At 37.0% G+C, this 19,984-nt stretch overlaps 1 protein-coding gene across 5 annotated transcripts in view; it reads right to left on the reverse strand.

Moving 5' to 3' along the window:
• Positions 1–19,984, reverse strand: part of ANKRD28 (ankyrin repeat domain 28) — a 199,658-nt gene that overhangs the window by 173,013 nt on the left and 6,661 nt on the right. The window contains exon 2 of one of the 5 annotated variants that reach the window (XM_045503680.1): positions 16,162–16,269. The exons of the other annotated variants lie outside the window; for them this stretch is intronic. Within the exon in view, the coding sequence (XP_045359636.1) occupies positions 16,162–16,163 (2 nt within the window). The 5' untranslated portion in view covers positions 16,164–16,269. The remainder of the gene's footprint in view (positions 1–16,161; positions 16,270–19,984) is intronic. 5 annotated transcript variants of the gene reach the window in all.

Consider the following 19,984-nt stretch of genomic DNA (forward strand, 5'->3'; position numbering starts at 1 on the left):
GCTTATTTTCAGTGTTTACAGAAACAGATAACCTATTATTTCTTTATGGTTAGATAAAGCTATAGTGCATGTCGATAATTAAAATGATTCTATCATAACCCCTTTTCATGAGCATGCAATCTCTTATATGTAAAGTGCTTGCTCAATCTTATCCTGTTTCTCTGAGACTCTCATACAATGCTTTTTCTATAATCATTTGCCTAGAAACTTCTAGAAAATAATTTATTTACCATTTCCTGCAATTCTTTTTGTCATTCTTCCAGATAGAATTCTCCACTCATCTGATCTAGAAATAATACTTTTCTAGCCATATGAAATCAGAATGTAACCATGATAAATTCTATGTATTTTGCACATTAAAAATATACTCAGGTAAAAGTAAAAAGCCAGCACTTTCTGCCAAAGCCCAAGGAATTTAAACCTGCTAGCCTGTGGTAGCCTAACCCCACAAGAGACAAAAACTTAGGTTCGACAATATCTATGGGATGAATCTCAGGAAGTCATGTGTTCAAAAAATTTTGGCCTCTGGGGCGCCTGGGTGGCGCAGTCGGTTAAGCGTCCGACTTCAGCCAGGTCACGATCTCGCGGTCCATGAGTTCGAGCCCCGCATCGGGCGCTGGGCTGATGGCTCAGAGCCTAGAGCCTGGAGCCTGTTTCCGATTCTGTGTCTCCCTCTCTCTCTGCCCCTCCCCCGTTCATGCTCTGTCTCTCTCTGTCCCCCCAAAAATAAATAAACGTTGAAAAAAAAAAATTTTTGGCCTCAACACTCCTTCACACTTTTAAATTACTGAAGAACCTAAAGAGTTTTGTCTGTGAAAGCTATTTATGTTGATGTCTCCTATACTCAAAATTAAAACTGAGAAATTGTTTAAATATTTATTTGAATTCACTTAATACATTACAAATCAATATAAATAACTGTATGAAAGTAAGTTTTAAAAATCAGTAGGAAGAGTGGCACTGTTTTACATTTTTACAAATCACTTTAATGTCTAGCTTCATAGAAAATAGCTGTAGTCTCATATATGCTCTGTGTTCAATCCATGCTAAATTATCCTGATTCAAGTAATATGAAGAAAATCTGTACTCATAACTAGACAGAAAATGTTAGCATATTTTAAAAGCCTTTTCAGATAATTATGGGTATCTTCCTTTGATTTTACATCAAAACTTGTCAAGTAGGATCTATTAAAGGCTAGTTGCAATGTGAAATATAAAACTATTATCCACAAACTTTTCATACTTTTCACATGAAATCCATACACTCTGAATGTATCTTTGACCCATGAGTGTTTTTATAACATCACAAATCAGTCCTTAAGAAAATACTAGTTCATGGAGTTATTCAGGTCTTCCAACCCTTGACACATTTCATTATCTACAATATCAAAAAGTTACCCTTATTAAAATCATTACTAACATTATCAGAAGTCTTTTAAGTACTGTGAAGCTGCTAAACTCAAGGTGAACAATACAGATTCTCTCAACATCTGATTTCTCTCTGGAAAACTCAAATTTTATTAATAGTAACAAATATTGACAACTGCTTTCTTCGAAATGACGTCTCCTTTGTTCCTTTTCAAGAAAATATTTGCCAAATATCCAACTCTGAATAACCAGTCTGTCAATTCCTCTTTCAAGTAAAAAGGGATTTATTTCATAGAAAATGCCTAGTTCAGCTGGCAAGTCCATCCCCAAAGTGCTTTTCCTGTGCAGTACATACCCATTTTACCATACAGATGTTCAAGATTCAAGCATAATAAAATTAAATTATACTTGAAAACATTCTTAAGGGAAATGGGCGGTTTTTGTTTTGTTTTGGTAAACTCTGAGTGCATGGCAGTAAAGGATACAGACGACTAGACAGATTGGTGCCACTGGTGAGATTCCTAAAACAGTTATCAGCAGTTTTACTTACCATGACTTTTGTACCATTAGTTCAAATGTTAACAAAGTAAAAGGGGCACATAATATTTTACTGTTACTATGAGAACAGTTTTGATCTCAGGGACTCCCCGAGGTCCACGAAGCACACTTTGAGAACCACAGATTTATATGTACCAACAGGTCTCTAAGATATAAGATCTAGGTATAAACTACTGATCAATAACAGAACATCCTAAACTAGCCCCCTAAGAATCACTCGGACAGCTGTTTCCAAAGAAAGAAAAAAACAGCAGGCCCGAAGTGTGCAGTAAAGGCTTCACCTTGCAAAAACAGATTTGGCCTTTCCCCAGCTTCTAGAAGGTAACCTCTAAGCCCTTGGAATGTCCTGTTTGGCAAAAGTGTCTCTGTTTACCTGGAGAACATGGGCCACAACAAATAGTCTAATAATATGATTTATGGTGAAGGATTTAGGCCATGCAGTATCAGCCTGACCTCTTAAGGGACTGAAGACTATGTGACTGACCCCCAGTAAAAAGCCTGGACCCTAAGGCTCAGACAGGGTGGCAACACTCCTAATTGCTAATACTCCATGTAGGTTGTCATACATTGTTGCTGGGGGAAATAAGCACTGCCCACGTGACTCCACTGGGAGAGAACAACTAGAAGATCATATCTGGAACTCACCTAGACTCTGGTCTGTGTGCCTTTACCCATTCCTGGTTTTAATCTATATCCTTTCACTCTAATAAATCATAACCATGAATATAAAAGCTTTGCTGAGTTCTTGGAGTCCTCCTAGCAAATTACTGAAGCTGATAGTGGTCTTAGGGACCTCCCAAACTAGCACAAGGTTAGTTACAATCAAACTCCTGAGTATATAAAAGTCAAGCCCACACCTATAGATTTTTCTACACAAGATACTCAGTTTTGCCCAGGGCCAAACCCTGGTGTGTATGTGTGGATGTACACACATGCAAGCTCCACGGGCTCCCTAACTGCCAAACTCCAAGGTAACTACCAATGTTTTCTCCAAGCAGCCTGTTTAAAGAACAGCTTCTCAACCTCTGCAACGTTGACATTTCAGAACAAACAATTCATTGTTAGGACTGGATGTCCTGTTCATTGTTGGACATTTAGCAGTACCCTGACCTCTATCCAATATATGCCAGTATTATCCTTTCCCCCTGCCCAGTTATATCAAAAATGTCTCTAGTCATTGTATAATACACCTACCCCTCCTACTGGGAATCACTTTTTTAAAGGAAAATCATCTAGGAAGACTGTCCTTGCCGTTTTTTAATGTTTATTTATTTTGAAAGAGAGCATTCTCGCACATGCACACACAAGCAGGGGAAGGGCAGAGAGAGAGGGAGAGAGAGAATCCCAAGCAGGCTCTGTGCTGACATGGCAGAGCCTGAGGCAGGGCTTGATCTCACAAACCATGAGATCATGACCTGCACCAAAACCAAAAGTCAGATGCTTAACTGACTGAGCCACCCAAGTGCCCCTTCTTTTCGCGCTTTTAAAAAAAGGAATAAATTTCATTTTAGCTCTATCTTCTCATCCTCCTCTAAACTTAATTGTTTGATGATGGAAAGCAATTGTCCATTCTGAGTCTTACCTGCAAACAATACTTGGAAAACAGTTCTAAACTAAACTCTTCCTTCTAGGGAACTCAGTCACAGGTTTCCAATTTCAAGAGTGAAGGATGCCTCTAACAGTGATCTTTTAGTAAAGGTACATATAAATCTTCTGTACTTCATACACATTACTGCACATAAGAGAACGAAGATATAGGCAGTGTTTCTCAACCTTAGGAATGCACTTCAAAATAAGTGGAGATGCTTGTCTTTAAAAATGTAGGTACCAGCATCCCATTCCAGATACACCTAATCAGAATCCATTATTAATCCAGCAATTATTTGAGTGTCCACCATATATGCAAAGCATTACTATTAGGTAATGGGGATATGACAATAAATAACAGACAGATATGGTTCTTACTCTCTACAAGCTTGCATTCCAATATAGAGAGAGACAGACCATAAACATGTAAACAAATAAACAGAATTATTTCAGAAAGTGCTACAGAGAAATAAAACAGTATAATGGGACCAATTTCCTGCATTCCCACCAATATTAGTCAAGATATTATCGAAGTATTGAATGTGATAGGTAAAAATGTTATTTTTGCATGCTAGTATTTAAGAAAGCCTGTGACATAATTATATGGCTAAACTCCTTGCTATGTGATTAGTGCTGGGCAAAACTGTGGCCCTTATTCTTTGGGAAATTATAAGCTCAAGACTAAACAGAGAAGTTTCAATTCTAACTTCCATCAGTTAAATGAAAACAGTATATTCGACTCTTGAAAAATATAGTTTATTGACTTTATGAGTAAGGAGAAAAAGAGCTCCTGCATTCCTAAAACCTACTGCAGGCAATAAATGAGAGTAGTCCAGAAACAAGGTCGTCTCCTGCACAAGTTATTCAAAGGTGAAAACAAATTGACAAGTTGACAATCACAAGGATAGTTTAGAATAGAATCTGAGAAGACTGGAGAAGGGGACTTACTTTTCCTTTCATTTTATACTTCTGGAAAGAACTGGAAGCAAAAACCTAGAATGAATAAACTTTCTGCTCTTTAATTTTTCCTAACAAGTACTATATAAAAGAAAACATATAGTGTGTGTGTGTGTGTGTGTGTGCACCAAATAAAAAAAAGATCAAACACTTCCCTGTCATAGAAAAACTACTAAAAGATACAGCTTAGGTATACCCAGCTTTAAGAATAAAAAGAGAGAGAAGAAAAAAAAAAAGGTCAGATCCCACAAGATGTTTCTATGTTTCAATATACACTCCATTCCATATACACAAAAGGTAAGCAATCTGTTCATCCTGTAACAGTGGTTCTCAAACTGTTGTTTCACAAACTTCACAGACTGCTCCCATGGTCCCTACTCTACAAACTATATTACTCTGTCACAAATCCATAAATATTTTATGACTGCAAGGAAGTAGCTACTTGGATATAAACAGCATTTAATTGCTCAAAAGAACAAAGAAGGAATTCCAGAGAAAAAGGCAGATTTACTTTCCTCTTACAGCCCACGGTTTGTCACTGCCATCTCTAAACAAGCATTCAGAATCCAGTCTTTGCAAAGTCCTTTCCTCAAGGCTCAAGTATGACATAAGAATTCTACATAAAATCTTCCAATAGTTGCTCCCCACAGCTATAAGGTTCAAGTTCCATAGCTTAGAACATAAGATACTCCAGGAATTGACCCCTACATACTTCCCCCTCCAGCCTCATCTCCTGCCAACCTTTCTCAATCCTCACTCAACTAATACCAGTGTGTAAGATAAGGCATATGAGTCTCCAACTGAAAAGATGGGAGAGGGGCTCACTAATACTTACATGTATTCTTTGAAAGATATAGATGTAAGCCAAATACTAAAGGAAGTTATTCAGGATGAAAGGAAGTGATAACAGATAGTAATTCAGAATCCATATGAAAAATAAACACTGGCACAGATGATTACAAGTAAAGGAAAAATGGCTATAAATACATTAAAAATAAATGTTTTACTATATTGATTTAAAAAGTAACTGTATAAAACAATTATAAAATTGTATTATTAGGCTTATAACATATAAAGATGTAGAATCTCTGACAATAACACAAAAAGGAAAAAGGGAATGAAGCTACACTGGAGGAAGGAAATGACGACGCCAGAAGGTAACTCAAATCCACAAGAAGAAACAGAGATCAGAAATGGTAAACACAATGTGTAAAATACATTTACAAAAGACTATAAATATTTTACTCTTTTCTTCTCTTCTTTAAAAGACATACATTGTTGGGGCACCTGGGTGGCTCAGTTAAGTGTCCAACGTTGGCTCAGGTTATGATCTCACAGCTCCTGAGCCCAAGCCCCACGTCAGGTTCTATGGTGATAGCTCAGAGCCTGGAGCTTGCCTCCAATCGTGTCTCCTTCTCTCTCTGCTCCTCCCCCACACACATTGTCTTTCAAAAATAAACATTAAAAAAACCTTGAAAGACATACATTGTTAAAAAATAATAAAAACATAAAAGACATATATTGTTTAAAGCAATAATCAAAACACTGTATTGTCCACTTTATTACATAAGTGAACTTATTATATACTAAGCATCATTAGTATTAATCTGAAGTAGACTATGATAAATTCTAAGGTATGCTGTAATCCCTAAAACAAACACTAAGAAAGGTATAAAATCATTATTGCACTATATGCTAACCTGGATGTAAATTATGAGTATTTTTAAAAAAGGATTGGGAAAAAAAAGGAAAGTATAATTTTAAAAAGTTATAAAATTTAAATGCTAAAAAGAAAACACAAAGGTGATGAAAGAGAAACAAAAAAAATACATGAGTTATACAAAAACCGAAAAGCAAAATGGGAGATGCAAACCCAACTATTTCAAAAATAATATGAAACAGGAAAGGATTAGAGAGTCCATTAAAAAGACATATCTGTTACATGGATAAAAAAGCAATACCCAAATATATGCCATCTACAAGATAGATTTTAGATTCAAAGGCACAAATATATTAAAAGGATGGAAAAAGATATAACATGCAAACAATAACATCAGAACTGGAGTAGCTCAAAAAATATCTGACAAAATAGACTTCAGTAAAAAAAAAAAAAAAAAAAAAGTTGCTTGAGACAAAGAGGGCTATTTTTTTTCCAAAGAGGGTTATTTTATAATATTAAAAGCATCAATTTAACAGGAAGATATAGTAAATGTAAACATATTCACCTAACAAAATAACCCAAAATAAGGTAAGCAAAAAATGAAAGAAATGAAGGAAGAAATAGGCAATTAAACAACAGAACAAGTAAACAGGAAATCAGGAAGAATACTGAATTTAAACAACACTACTGACCAACTTGACCTTACCAACATATGTGGAAGGCTCTACCCAGCAACAGCAGAATTCACATTCTTCTCAAGCATGCACAGAACATTCTTTTTGATACATCATATGCTAGGTCCATAAAACAAATCTCAAATTTAAAAAATTGAAATGAAAATCAAAACCACAATGAGGTATCTCATACCAGTCAGAAAAGGCCAGTATCAAAAAGACAAGAGGGGCACCTGGGTGGCTCAGTCAGTTAAGCTTCTGACTTCAACTCAGGTCATGATCTCACGGTTCACAGGTTTGAGCCCCGCATCAGGCTCTCTGGGGTCAGTGTGGAGGCCCTTAGGATCCTCTGTCCCCCTCTCACTCTACCTGTCCCCCCCCACTTGCTCTTGTGAGCCCATGTGTACAGGCTTTCTCTCTCACCCACACCCACACTCACAAATAAACAAACATTAAAAAAAAAAAAAAAAGATGATAAGAAATAACCAGTTTGGGCAAGGATGTGGGGAAAAGGGAACTCTTGCACACTACTGATAGAAATGTAAATTGGTGCACCCACTGTGGAAAAGAGGATGGAAGTTCCTCAAAAAATTTAAACAGAAATACCATAGGATCCAGTAATTCCATTACTGGGTATTTACCCCCCTCAAAATGAAAACACTAACCTGAAAAGACATACGCACCCCTGTTTTTATTGCTGCATTATTTACAGTAACCAAGATACGGAAGTAACCTAGGATAAAGAAGATGTGGCATATATACAAAATGGAATATTACTCAGCCATAAAAAGAGTAAGATCTTGTCATTTGTGACAACATGGATGGATCTAGAGTGTGTTATACAAGGTGAAATAAGTCAAAGACAAATACTATATGATTTCATTGTATGTGGAATCTCAAACAAAGAAACAGAAACAAGAAACAGACTCATGAATACAGAGAACAAAGTGATGGATGCCAAAGGGAAAGGGAATGGGGGATGGGCACAATAGGTAAAGAGGACTGAGAAGTACAGACTTATAAAAGAAGTAAGTCACAGAAATAAAAAAATGCAGCATAGGGAAAATAGTGAATAACACTGTAATAATGTTGTATAGTGAAAGATGGTGACCACACTTAACACGGTGAGCACTGAGTTACGTATAGAATTTTTATTTTTTTTTTTAATTTTTTTAATGTTTATTTATTTTTGGGACAGTGAAAGACAGAGCATGAATGGGGGAGGGTCAGAGAGAGAGGGAGACACAGAATCTGAAACAGGCTCTGGACTCTGAGCTTTCAGCACAGAGCCCGACATGGGGCTCGAACTCACGGACCGCAAGATCATGACCTGAGCCGAAGTTGGACGCTTAACCAACTGAGCCACCCAGGCGCCCCCGTATAGAATTTTTAAATCACAATGTTGTATACCTGAAATTAATAGAATACTATATGTCAACTATACTTCAATAATAAAAATTTTTTTAAAAAGTATGTAACTTATCTTACTCATTATTCTGGTATGGATTATAATTCAAATAATGATGTTGGATTTCTTAGTTAAATAAATTGTTATAAAAATGTGGGAAAAAATGATATGAAGAATACAAAAAATATTCCTCAATCACAATGGAATTAGAAAAAAAAAGAGAGAGAGAAACTTGGGAAATCCATAAATGTCTGGATATTAAATAAGACTTTTTTTTTTTAATGTTTTTTTTTAACGTTTATTTATTTTTGAGACAGAGAGAGACACAGCATGAACGGGGGAGGGTCAGAGAGAGGAAGACACAGAATCCGAAACAGGCTCCAGGCTCTGAGCTGTCAGCACAGAGCCCGACGCGAGGCTCAAACTCACGTACTGCGAGATCATGACCTGAGCCAAAGTCGGACGCTCAACCGACTGAGCCTCCCAGGCACCCCTAAATGAGACACTTCTAAATAACCTACAGGTCAAAGACAAAAATCTCAAGATTCTAAGCTAAATGAAAACAAAAACAAAACAGGGGCGCCTGGGTGGCTCAGTCAGGTAAGCATCCGACTTCAGCTGAGGTCATGATCATACAGCTCGGCTTGTGAGTTCAAGCCCAGTCAGGTCTGTGTTGACAGCTCAGAGTCTGAAGCCTGCTTCAGACTCTCTGTCTCCCCCTCTCTACCCCACTTCCACTTGTGCTCTGTCTCTCTCTCTCAAAAATAAACATTAAAAAAATTTTAATAAAAAAAAATATATCAAAACTCCTAGGAAGTTTACAGCTGCACACAGCAATATTAGAAAGACCTCAAGTAAGCTTCCATCTTAAGAAATTAGAAAAAAAGCAAACCAAACCCAAAACAAGCAGAAAGAAAGAAACTGTAAATATTAGAAGGAAAATCAATACCATAGAAAAGATAAAAATCAAAACCCAAAATTGGTTCTTTGAAAAGACCAACAAAATTAACAAACCTTTAGCTAGGCTGACCAGTTAAAGAGTGGAGACAAATAACTAAAGTCAGACATGAAAAGGGGTACAAAACTATCAACCTCAGGTAAATTAAAAAGTTTATAAAGTAATACTACGAACAACTTTATGCCAAATTAGATAAAATGAGCAAATTCCCTAAAAAAACACAAATTACCTAAACTTAAAAATAAAAAATCTGAATAGACCTACAAGACTGAATTAGTAATTTAAAAGCTTATCACAAAGAAAAGTTCTTGCCTACACAACTTCATGACTGAATTATGTCAAATATTTAAATTAAAAATTATACTAGTCCTTCACAAACTCTTCTAAAAAAAAGTTCCTAAATCTTTGGAATTTCCAGTGCTGTGAGCTATAAGTCTTTTGTTATGTTAAGTGACTTTTGGAAACCACCTCAAGATAACCAACCAAGGTGATCAGAGGGTTGTAACTTTCAGTCCACCCGCATCCCTACCCCTACCCCTGACTTCTAGGGAGGAGAGAGGGGCTGGAAATTCAATCATCAATGATTTAGTCAATTGTGCCCATGTAACAAAGCCTCCATTAAAAGCCAAAAGGATGGGGTTCAGAGAGCTTCTAAGTTGGTGAACACATTAAGATTGGGGGAGAGTGGCATACCCAGAGAGCACAGAGGCTCCATGCCCCTTCCCACATACCTTGCCCTATGCATCTCTTCCATTTGGCTGTTCCTTAGTTATATCCTTTTGTAATAAACCAGTAATCTAGCTAGTAAAATGTTTCTTTGAGTTCTGTGAGCCACTCTAACAAATTACTTGGGGACTTACAATTTATAGTCAGTCAGAAGCACAGGTGATAACCTGGATTTGCAACTGGCATCAGTAGGGGAAGGGGGGGGGGGGGCGTCTTGTGGGACTAAGTCCTTAACCTATGGAACCTGATGCTTTCTCCAGGTCAACAGTGTCAAAATTGAGTTGAATTGTAGGACACCCATCTGGTGTCATTAGTGTGACAAGTGTGGTAATAGTATGAGAATAAGAGAACAACACTAGGAGAAGAACTGATGTTTTCCAAAATAGGTATCTTTTTGGGTGATGGAAATGTTCTAAAACTGGATTGTGGTGCTGAGTGCAAACTCTTTAAATTTACTAAAAGAATTGAACTGTGCTCTTAAAACAGATGAATTTTATAGTATGTAAGTTATACCTTAAAAATTGTTTTTAAAAAAGGAACCACTGGTCTAACCAATTGCCAGGTCCTTGAATCCAACTTGAAAGGTTGATCAGCCACACAGGATCCTTACTATAGACAACAGAACAGAAAATGACTAAATTATAGCTGGAGAGAACTGAATTGGGTAAAAAGGAAGATTTTCCAACAGGGTGCTTAGGGACACAGGAATGTGGAACCAATGACAATTATACAAAATCAGCACATTTTACAATCAATGTGGTTCAGAGAGAAGACTACCTGAAGGGTGGGTCAGATTTGTCTCCAGGAATAATAATAAAAGGATACTCTTTCTAAAATATTACATGTAACTAACCTTAACAAAGGACAATGAAAAGGAAAATGTTTTCACTATTCTAATCAAAAAATTTCAACTCAAATGACCTTGACTTACTGCTTTACAGTGAAGTAAGCAAAATTTAAACGTTATATTATAACATATGGCATACTCAAACATAAGTAACACTTGTTAAAGCCGAATTCTGCAAGAGGTATTGCTTACCTGGTTTCGCACAATCTGAGTATTAGAATCTTGATTAACAGGTAGTGTCCATCCAAACACCAATATATAGCAATGTGTGAGAGCAGGGAGAGAAAGTGAAAAAATATGAAAAAATAAGAAATAATACATTTAAATCGCAGATGAGAATATGATTAGGATTACAGCAGAAAAAAATGCTCTGAGAAAGAAAAACGTATATTCATTTCTCTCAGCCAAAATAAGAAAAAGAAGATAGAGGGAAAAAGCAAAGTGCAGAAATAAAGCATGTGCAATAAGGAAGGAGATCCATAAGAAAGCTTCCATGGGTAAAGAGACTTCTCTTAGTAAATTAGGAGACACAACTATGTGTTAAAATGGAGAAGTTAGAAATGAAGATTAATGGACACAGAAAAGAAATGGTAAGGATTAAGCAGCTTTGAAGGTGCAACTGAAGTTAGATATCAGCAAACTGGAGTGTATTCAACTTGGGTTCCTTACTTTCCTCACCAATTTTAGTGGTCCCAAAGCTAAAATAAGAGAATATATATTGTAGAAGTAATTGATTAGTTGACTGAGAAAGTCAAGGGAATACAGGAATTTAAGTTGTTTGGTAAAGTGATCATTAATTGAGCTACTACGTACTACATGCTTTATCAACATACCCACAATTCTCACAATTAAATGAAGATATCGCCATGCCATTTTACTTCATTCAGAAAGTAGAAACAACCCAATACAGCAATAAAAAGAAATGAACTTCTGATACATGCTACAGTATGAATGAACTTGAAAACCTTATAAGTGAAAGAAGCCAATCATAACAGATTACATATTTTATGACTCTATTTATATCAAGTGCCCAGAATAAGCAAATGCATATAAACAGAAAGGAGATTAGTGGTTGCCTAAGACTAAGGGAAGGGCAGGGCAGGGGGAAGGGAGTAGGTGGGAATTTAGGAGGAATGGGGTGACTGCTGGGTATGGGGCTTCTTTCTGAGGCGACAAAAATGTTAAAAAATTAAGACTACAGTGATGGTTGCACAACCCTGTGAATTTACTTAAAAAAAAAAAAAAGAAAGAAAGAAAGAAAGAAAGAAAAAAACAACAACACTGCTCTGTATATTTTAAATGGGTGTATTTTGTGGTATGTCAATTATATCTCAAAAAAGATGTTAAAACAACCAACCAACCAAACTCAGGCTCAGATTTAGCTTCTTTGCCCAAGGTCATCACACAGTAAGACAAAGGTAGAGCTGCCCAGATCACTCAAGCCAAAGTCATCTTCAGTACAATAGTAGCTACCATTTAGCAAATACTAACTATGCATTAGAGTTTTTATACACTCTCATCTTAATTCATTAACTCTGTGAGACAGACACTATTATCTCCCTTTTTAGGTGAGAAAGCTCAAATTCAAGTGAAATAACTGGCCCAAGGTCACAGAGGTGATAAATTAATGAGCCAGAATTAAAAGCATGTATTCTACCATTTCAGACATTCAATTAAGATTATCATCAGTGTTTGCCGTATCCATGCATGATGACATCCACTATTATTTACTTAACATTTTTCTTAAAGTCATTTGCTTCCCTTGCCTGACACAGCTGCAGGGAAGAATGGAGCTACAAGGTGAAAGGGTGACACTGGGGCTAAAGACAGGAGTATAAAACCTAGAGGACAGACATAAGACTGACATGATAACAGCATTAAGGGAAGAACTGCAGGGAAAGTTCCCACTGAGAAACAAGGCTTGCTGAGGAAAGGATCCAGCCTGAGAAGGGTGTGGGAGGGGGGAAAATGGACAAGTTGTAAAAGGCAGAAGACAGATGAAGAGGAAGAGACTTTAAGTTTGTAGTTGAGGTTCAAGAGGCTGGGTCAAAAAAGATTAAAAGAAAGGAGGTAGAGGTGGAAAAACAGAAATGAAAGCAGCAAGATGGTTAGGAATGGGGTGATAGTTGAAGGGAGGAGGGAAGGGTGTTGAAGAGGACAAAATGAAACCTACAGAACGGTTACCACAAAAGGCTGCAATGGAGTGAGCTGGGAGATTTCCGAATAGGCAAGAGGAACGTGAGAACGAAGCAGGATACCAGGAAATACTCATGAGTCTGGACTGGAACCAAGGAAGCATCAGTCAACATCTGGTAATCAAAGTAGACAGGTCACCCACAATAAATCTCAAGTAAAAGTTGTCCCATGCTTCAGAAAACACTACCCTAACCAGTACTGCTCAAACCAGGAGGTCAAAGCTTCTCATTAGGCCAGTTTGTGGCCAAAGCAAACCCAGTGGACTAGGTAAAGCAGGTTCCAATACAGCAAAGCTCAGGTTCACTAGGGTGAGGAAACAAGAGAACCAACAACGAAAGAAGCTGCTGTAGTCAGAGAAAAGAAATTCCATGTTCAAAACTGTGGTTCCAAGATGCTGAAGAAACTACAAGGTGAGCTGGTAAAAAAGTTCATTTGACTTCATAATGGAATCTTATAGTCTAATAGAAGTCTTAAAAAGTAGAAATTGCTGGTAAGGAAAAGAAAATACAAATAGGTTGTTTAGTGACATTTTAAAAGCAGTAATTCAATAGCCAAAACAAAGGAGTTTCTAAAGCCAATAATGCACCAGGACATCCAAAATAATCCATGTGTTACTGACCATCTATAATAGTTGAACAGCCAGTATGTCTAAACTTAAGGTGATATATACAATTTCAGCTTTATGGTAAAAGATAAACTGAAGGATAATTTGTTTTATTAACAGACTCTATATTTAAAGTAATTTACCCTAAGTTTCATTAAAATAGAAAAGTTGCTCTCTTAAAAAAAATTTTTAATGTTTATTTATTTTGAGAGAGAGTGTGTGTGTGTGAACAGGGAGAGGCAGAGAGAGAGGGAGAGACAGAGAATCCCAGGCAGGCTCCACACTTTCAGCGCAGAGCCCGATGTGGGGTTCGAACCCAAGAACCATGAGATCATGACCTGAGCCAAAATCAAGAGTCAGACGCTGAACTGACTGAGCCACCCAGGCGCCTTAAAAAGTTGCTCACTATTAAATGAGTGGATGAACCATTATTTAACATGTATACAATGTTCCAGAACATTTCTATAGTACATCTATACTGTATTCACTTACACCTCTTGATGTTTCTAAATTGGGAAATACTCCTACCAGGTTCCTTCTCCCTGTCCCTGCTACAGTATCAAATGAGAAGGTCTGAAAGGTTATAGCCCTTTGGCTTCATCTATTGAAGTCCTTTGATTTCAGACATCTTCTCTGTATGAATCATTTAAGCTCTAACAGACATGCTAGTTGTTAACTACCTGCCTATACCCTGGATTAGGCTACTTATTGGATCTACATGATAAATACTACATATGCTATTCTGATCTATTCATCTGATTTCAACTCCACTGCTCACTCCTGATGCTGCAGTTTGCTTTTACATCCCTTAAAAACCAGGTGTTTTCAACCCTCAAAGTTCAACTCCTTTTCTTCAGGATGTGGTCGTTGCTTGCCAGCTGTTTTTAGTTCTCCCAGAGACACTCTTCTCACCCTTGGCATGACCCAGTGTAACACTTTGGAACTACACACTGCCTAGCATGTAAGCTTTCAAAAACTGGAGGAAGTCTCTCACCATTCAGAGAACTAGTCAATATAGAAGGCTCTTGTTTACCTGTTTACACACACACACACACACACACACACACACACACACACACACACAATCTTTCAAAGTCCTGTTTGAATTATCTGACTTTTTCCTAATTTACACTAATAAGAATACAACACTAATAGTAAGTAGGTCCTTTCTGACTTTCACCATTTCTAATCAGAAAGTTCCCTCAAAAAGAAAAGACAACATATAGTATTTCTTTAAGAACAAGACAAAGCAAAAAACAACAAAAAAAACAACTTTAGTTAACTCCAGGAAAAGTTTAACAATATAATCTGCATCAAGACTAAGATTTGCAGTTCTCTAAATAAAGTATTCTATTCTTTCCTGGTGGTAGAGATTAAGAAAATATATATACACATGGGGTGCCTGGATGGCTCAGTCTAAGGTTAAGCATCTAGCTCTTGGTCTCAGCTCAGGTCAGGATCTCACAGTTTCATGGGTTCAAGCCCTGAGTCAGGCTCTGCACTGGCAGTGTGGAGGCTTCTTGGGATTCTCTCTCTCCCACTTTCTTTCCCTGCCCCTACCATATCCACGCTGTCTCTCTCTCAAACTAAATAAACTTAGAAAGAAAGAAAGAAAGAAAGAAAGAAAGAAAGAAAGAAAGAGAAAGAAAGAAAAGAAAAGAAAAGAAAAGAAAAGAAAAGAAAAGAAAAGAAAAGAAAAGAAAAGAAAAGAAAAGAAAAGAAAAAAGAAAAGGGCACCTGGGTGGGTGGCTCACTCAGTTAAGCATCTGACTTTGGCTCAGGTCATGATCTCGCAATTCAGGAGTTCAAGCCCTGCATGGACTCTGTGCTGACCACTCAGAACCTGGAGCTTGCTTCAGATTCTGTGTCTCCCTCTCTCTGCCCCTCCCCTGCTCACACTCTGTCTCTCTTTCTCTCAAAAATTGACAAACATTAAAGAAAATTGAAAAAAAAAAAAAGGAAAGAAAAAATATACACTCAAATAAAATACCCACATGTAACACAAATCTACCATAATTGACTTGTATTATTTGTTCCTCTAAAAGGATATTTTTAATAGGCTATGTATGGCTCTTATCTACCAACAAGAAGAGAGAACAAGATTACAAAAGGAACATGGGTAAACAAAATCCCATTAAAATAACTTTGAGGACCCCCAACTCCACAACTGGGTTCAATCTGCCATTTCTCCCTTGATGCTCTCAAAGCACACGTAAGATAACTGCCCTTATCTAATTCCATCTTATCCCATACTAGAAGACAGAGACCATGTTTTATACACAGCTGTATCCCTAGTATCAAGGGCCAGCAGATAGCAGGCATACAAATGTTTGTTAGATAATAAAATAATCAGGATGTTAATTATAATCATTTCCATGAAAATTTTTACAAAGAAAACACAATATTAATGTATAAGGTCTGGAAGTCAATAGCTGAAGACTAACTTACCATATAAATGAGTTTTAAAATGCAAAACAGTATAAACCAAGGGCAATGGATCCCAAAACAGAATTTGTGGTTAATAAGCTAAGGAGGTATACTGACTAAAGTAACAATGGATGTTATAATAGATAAATCCCAAAGTGTGACATAATAGCTTATTTTTATTTCATGCTTACATGAAGTCCAAAAATCCATGTTAATGATCAGCTGTGGGCATGAGGAGGCTGGAGATGACCCAGGCTGACAGAAGTTCAGCATCCTTGGACCCATCAATTCCAAAGTTGCTTTGGCAGACAACACCCAGCCAGCAGGAGAGAGGAGAAGAGAGAAGAGAGGATTGTTCAAGAAAGGTTTGTATTTGCCAGGTCTGAAGAAACACTCAACACTTCTGCTTAATTTCCTATGGCCATATCTCAATCATATGGCCATCCCAAATGCAAGAGGGGCTGGAAAATATAAGTTAGCTGGGATCCAAGAGAAAAGGAAACAAGTTTGGGGAAGAGCAAACCACTCTTTTTACCTTAAGAGGTTTTACAATATAGATTCTGGGACATTACCCCAGGTGATTCTTATTCAGTATGTCTAGTAGGACACTAAAATCCTGTATTAAAGCTGGCCAATTGATTTTGATGTATGCCCAACTTAGGAATTACTGGCTTAGGAAGTAAACAAATTGGGGCAAATAGGAAAAATATTTCCTTGAAAAGTTTACAACAATGTGCTGGATAAAAAGAAACCTGAAAAGTGATGAAAAAATCAAGACTTTGTGCCTAAGAGAACAATACAGGTACAACTTGGGAAATTCCTCCCTCCTCTGGCCTGTGATCAGTCTCTCAAGGCTCTCTTCCTAACTCTGGTAGCTTCTTCTCAGGCTTCCTTTCCTCCACGCATTCCATATTCTCCATTATACTCTCCTAGGCCATGAACTTTTCCCATTAAGTGATCTCATTCACCTCTATTACTACTGAAAACACTTTTCTCTGAGCCCAGCCTCACATTTAACTGCCTCCAGTAACAACTTTTCCAATTAACTGTTCTACTAGGACCTAAACGTATATAAAACTGAATTCATCTCACCCTCAAGCCAACTCCTCTTCTTGCATACCCTACCCACGTAGGCTCCCTAGTCAAAACCCTATGAATCAGACAAATTGGACTTCATAATTAAAAGCTTTTGTGCTTCAAAGAATACTAACAAGCAAGCAGAAAGACAGCCTACAGAATGGGAGAAATTTTTTGCAAATCATATATCTGATAAGGGACTTGTATCTAAAATATTTAAAGAGCTCCAACTCAACAATAAAAAGACAAATAGCCCAATTTAAAAAACTGGGCAAAGGCTATGATGAAAAGATGCTCAACATTATTAGCCATCAGGGAAATGCAAATCAAAACCACAAGGAGATACCACTTTATACACACTAGAATGACTAAACAATGAAAGAAGATAAACAATAATAAGCATTATTGAGGATATGGAGAAACTGGAACCCTCATGCACTGCTGGTGGGAATGTAAAATGGTGCAGCCACTCTTGGAAAATGGTCTGGCAGTTCCTTAAAAGGCTATAGAGTTCCCATATGACCCAACTAGTCCATTCTAAGCACCAAGAGAAATGAAAACTTTTGTCCACATAAAAACATTTGTACACAAATGTTCTTGCGGTATCATTCATACTAGCCAAAAAGTGAGAATAATCCAAGTGCCTATTAACTACTGAATGGATAGGTAAAACGTGGTATGATACAATGTAATATTATGTTATTCAGCAATAAAAATACTGACGCATGCTACAATACAAATGAGCCTTACAAACATGCTAACTAAAATAGGTAAATATATAGAGACAGAAAATAGACAGACTAGCAGTTGTCTATGGCTACGAAGGATGGGGGGTTGAGGGAATGATAGTTTAGGGATAAGAGGTTTCTTTTCAGTATGACTAGAAATGATCTAAAATTGATTGAGGTGATGCTTATACAGCTCTATGAATATACTAAAAATCACCGAACTGTACAACTTAAATTGGTGTGAATTATATTGCAGTAAAGCTGTTTAAAAAAGAAAAGGCTATCAAACTTTTTAATCCAGAAAATGATGCAAGAGAAAAGGCTGCCTCTCCAGACTAATTTATACTTCCTATTATAAGATACAAAGCTTGGGGGGGGGGGGGGGGGGGGGGGAGGCTGGTACCTTAGGTAACAAGAAATAAAGTTAAATGTAGTAATAAACTATAATAATTCTCATTCTAGGCTTCTGAGCAAGTAGATATTTCATAAGCAACTGCTTTCTGATTTTCATTTTTAAATATTTTAACTGTCACATGCTGTATGTTTTAATATTATCTGTGTTCTTAAATCCTTAAGAGTAGAAAAGATATACCTTTAAGTGTATAATAAGTAAATTTAAATAAACCATCACAATTAAGAATTTGAACTTAAATTTACTAGGCAAAGTGAACTTTTCACTAAAGTTGTGGGAGTAGTAGTTCTACCCAGACTTTGCCTTGCATGCCAATCAGTATACACAGAGAAGAATTCTTCATTCTTTTCAATTTTAATGTTAATTTTTGTTTTTAAAGAGAGAGTGAGCATGCACACAAGTGGGGGGAGGGGTTGAGGGAAAGAGAGAGAGAATCCCAAGCAGGCTCCACGCTCAGCCTGACACAGGGCTCAATCACCCAACCCTGGGATCATGACTTTAGCCAAAATCAAGAGTTGTATACTCAACCGACTGAGCCACCCAGGTGCACCCAGAAGAACCCTTTTTTAAAAAATCAGTATCATATAAGGAAGGTGGATGAATCACTTAACTAAGAACTGGGACCAAGGAGTAGGAGTAGAAATTAAACTTGAAGTACTTGAGTACCTTTAACCATTGTATACCAACATACCGTTACATTTTAAAACATTACTGGTTAAAGTAACTGGAGATTTCATTAATATTTGCTTTAAATGAGAAGCACTGTATAACTATATGATTCAGTATCACTGTGTGTGTTTGATGTGAACTGTCCACAGAATACAATCTCCAGAACAAAAAGACTTTACCCTAATGTATTCTTCCCAGGCACAAAACTGTCTCCATGAGCGTCTCACTTCAACCCAGGTTGAGTGTATTCACTGAATACAAATTTTACATTAGACTAGAAAAATAAAAAGGAAATAAGATACAATACTGGAAAGAAAACCTAATACAACCCAAATTTAACCACTTAGATTATCTGCTCTTTTTTACTACCATAATCAACATTAATTGCATTTTCATATTTAATTTACCCTAGCGGAACTATGCAACAAAAAACTGTCAGGTGTCATATAAATATAAGACACTCTTAATTGTATACTTAAGTGAGTCATTAATATAGCTATGAGGATCCTTTAAAGATACACTCATTCCCATTCAAACTTCTGCTTATTACTTAATGTGCTTGGCTTGCACTAAAATGTTTTACATATGTTCTGAATGATAGCAGTAGCCACCTAACTGGTCTTGGGTGTTCCTGTTTGTCTTCTGTAATCCACTCTTCTAAAACCCATAACATAGTGGCTATTTAACTTGTGGGTGTTGTAGACTCCTCACAGGTTCTAATAAAAGTTATGACACCTCTTAAGTACATATATGCATATTCCTCCAGAAGCCCTTCACAGACCTTAGATTAAGAAAGCCCACCTATTAGAACTTCCCTCAACTACCAATCAAGTCCAAACTTCTTAATCTTGTATTCAAAGTACTTCACAATGTAGTCACTGTTAGTTTAGCTGATCTATCTCCCATCCTTTCTAACTACCCACACCAATCAGATCTATCTCCCCAGTACCCCAGCACAGACAGATATACTGTATTCTTTTTTTGGCCTGCCTTCATAGTTCTCTCTTGTTGCTTTCCTTCACAAGTATTTGCTTTCAACAAATCCTTCCTGTGAACCTCAAATACCTCCCTTGCCATAAAAGTTTCCTTCCACCTACAACCAGATCACCTGATCCTTTCTGAATTCTG

Source organism: Leopardus geoffroyi, chromosome C2, assembly GCF_018350155.1.
Source record: "Leopardus geoffroyi isolate Oge1 chromosome C2, O.geoffroyi_Oge1_pat1.0, whole genome shotgun sequence".
Lineage (NCBI taxonomy): Eukaryota > Metazoa > Chordata > Mammalia > Carnivora > Felidae > Leopardus > Leopardus geoffroyi.